The sequence below is a fragment of the Marmota marmota genome, unplaced genomic scaffold, assembly GCF_001458135.2.
Source record: "Marmota marmota marmota unplaced genomic scaffold, marMar, whole genome shotgun sequence".
Classification (NCBI taxonomy): Eukaryota; Metazoa; Chordata; class Mammalia; order Rodentia; family Sciuridae; genus Marmota; species Marmota marmota.
This window is the reverse complement of record NW_026000001.1, coordinates 2,960,154-2,960,983: the sequence shown is the minus strand read 5'-3', so window position 1 is coordinate 2,960,983 and position 830 is coordinate 2,960,154. Positions and strand designations below refer to the sequence as shown.

Here is an 830-nt window from a genome sequence, read left to right as displayed (position 1 = left end):
CCCCCCGAGCCGGCGGCTCCGGGCAGCCACAGCCAGAGAAGCGCAGCGGCACTGGGGCGCAGGCGGGGGGCCACAAAGGGCGCCCCGCCTGCACCCTCGCAACCCACGGGGCACCCTGGCACCGGCTTCCTTCGAAGGCACCTCTTCCCGACCGTCCCCCACCAGGAAAGGGAATTTCTAATGCCCCAACCCCCACACCTTCCTTGTTCAAAAATACCCGCAATATCTTATTTATTTTGAAAAGACGGGTTCCTAGCAACACCCCGACAAACTTCAAAGTTGAAGGGGAAGAGAAGGGAGGGAGATGAGGGGGGAAATGTGGGTTTGAGCAACAAGTTGAAGGAAAGTGCTAAGAGAGCAGCGAGAAGCCCCGCACCTCCAGCATCCAGGTGGCCACGATCTTCCGCATGGACGGCAGGATCTCCTTCTGCACACACTTAAAGTAGGACACGGAGGGAGCGCAGGTCTCCTCCGCCTTGAGCATGGCCCTCAGCACTCGGTCGTTGAGGAGGTTGGTGTCTGGGTACGCGCGGCGGATGGACTCCACTTCGCAGCACAGGAGCTGGTGAGCCATGGCGGGAGCTCTGCCTGGATCGCTCGGGAAGGGCTGCGCTTCTGGGTTCGGTCCGCGCTCGGCGCTCGCTCCTGCTGCCCCACGCTCCCTCGCGCTCTTCTGCCCCTAGCCGAGCGCGCTGACTTTGCTGCTCACTGCTACTGCGCCGACAGCCCTCTGGAGGCTCCAGGACTTTGCAACTTCAACAAAACTCCCCTGTAGTCCGTGTGACGTTACTGTTGTTAAGCAGGGATCAAAGCCGGGCAGAGAATGGGAC

General features: G+C 61.3%; 1 protein-coding gene across 1 annotated transcript in view; it reads right to left on the bottom strand.

The window, feature by feature from the left end:
• Ccnd1 (cyclin D1) overlaps nt 1–804 on the bottom strand; it is a 13,583-nt gene extending 12,779 nt beyond the window's left edge. The window contains exon 1 of the mRNA XM_015503058.2: nt 351–804. Within this exon, the coding sequence (XP_015358544.1) occupies nt 351–574 (224 nt within the window). The 5' untranslated portion in view covers nt 575–804. The remainder of the gene's footprint in view (nt 1–350) is intronic.
• Nucleotides 805–830: the final 26 nt, after the last annotated feature.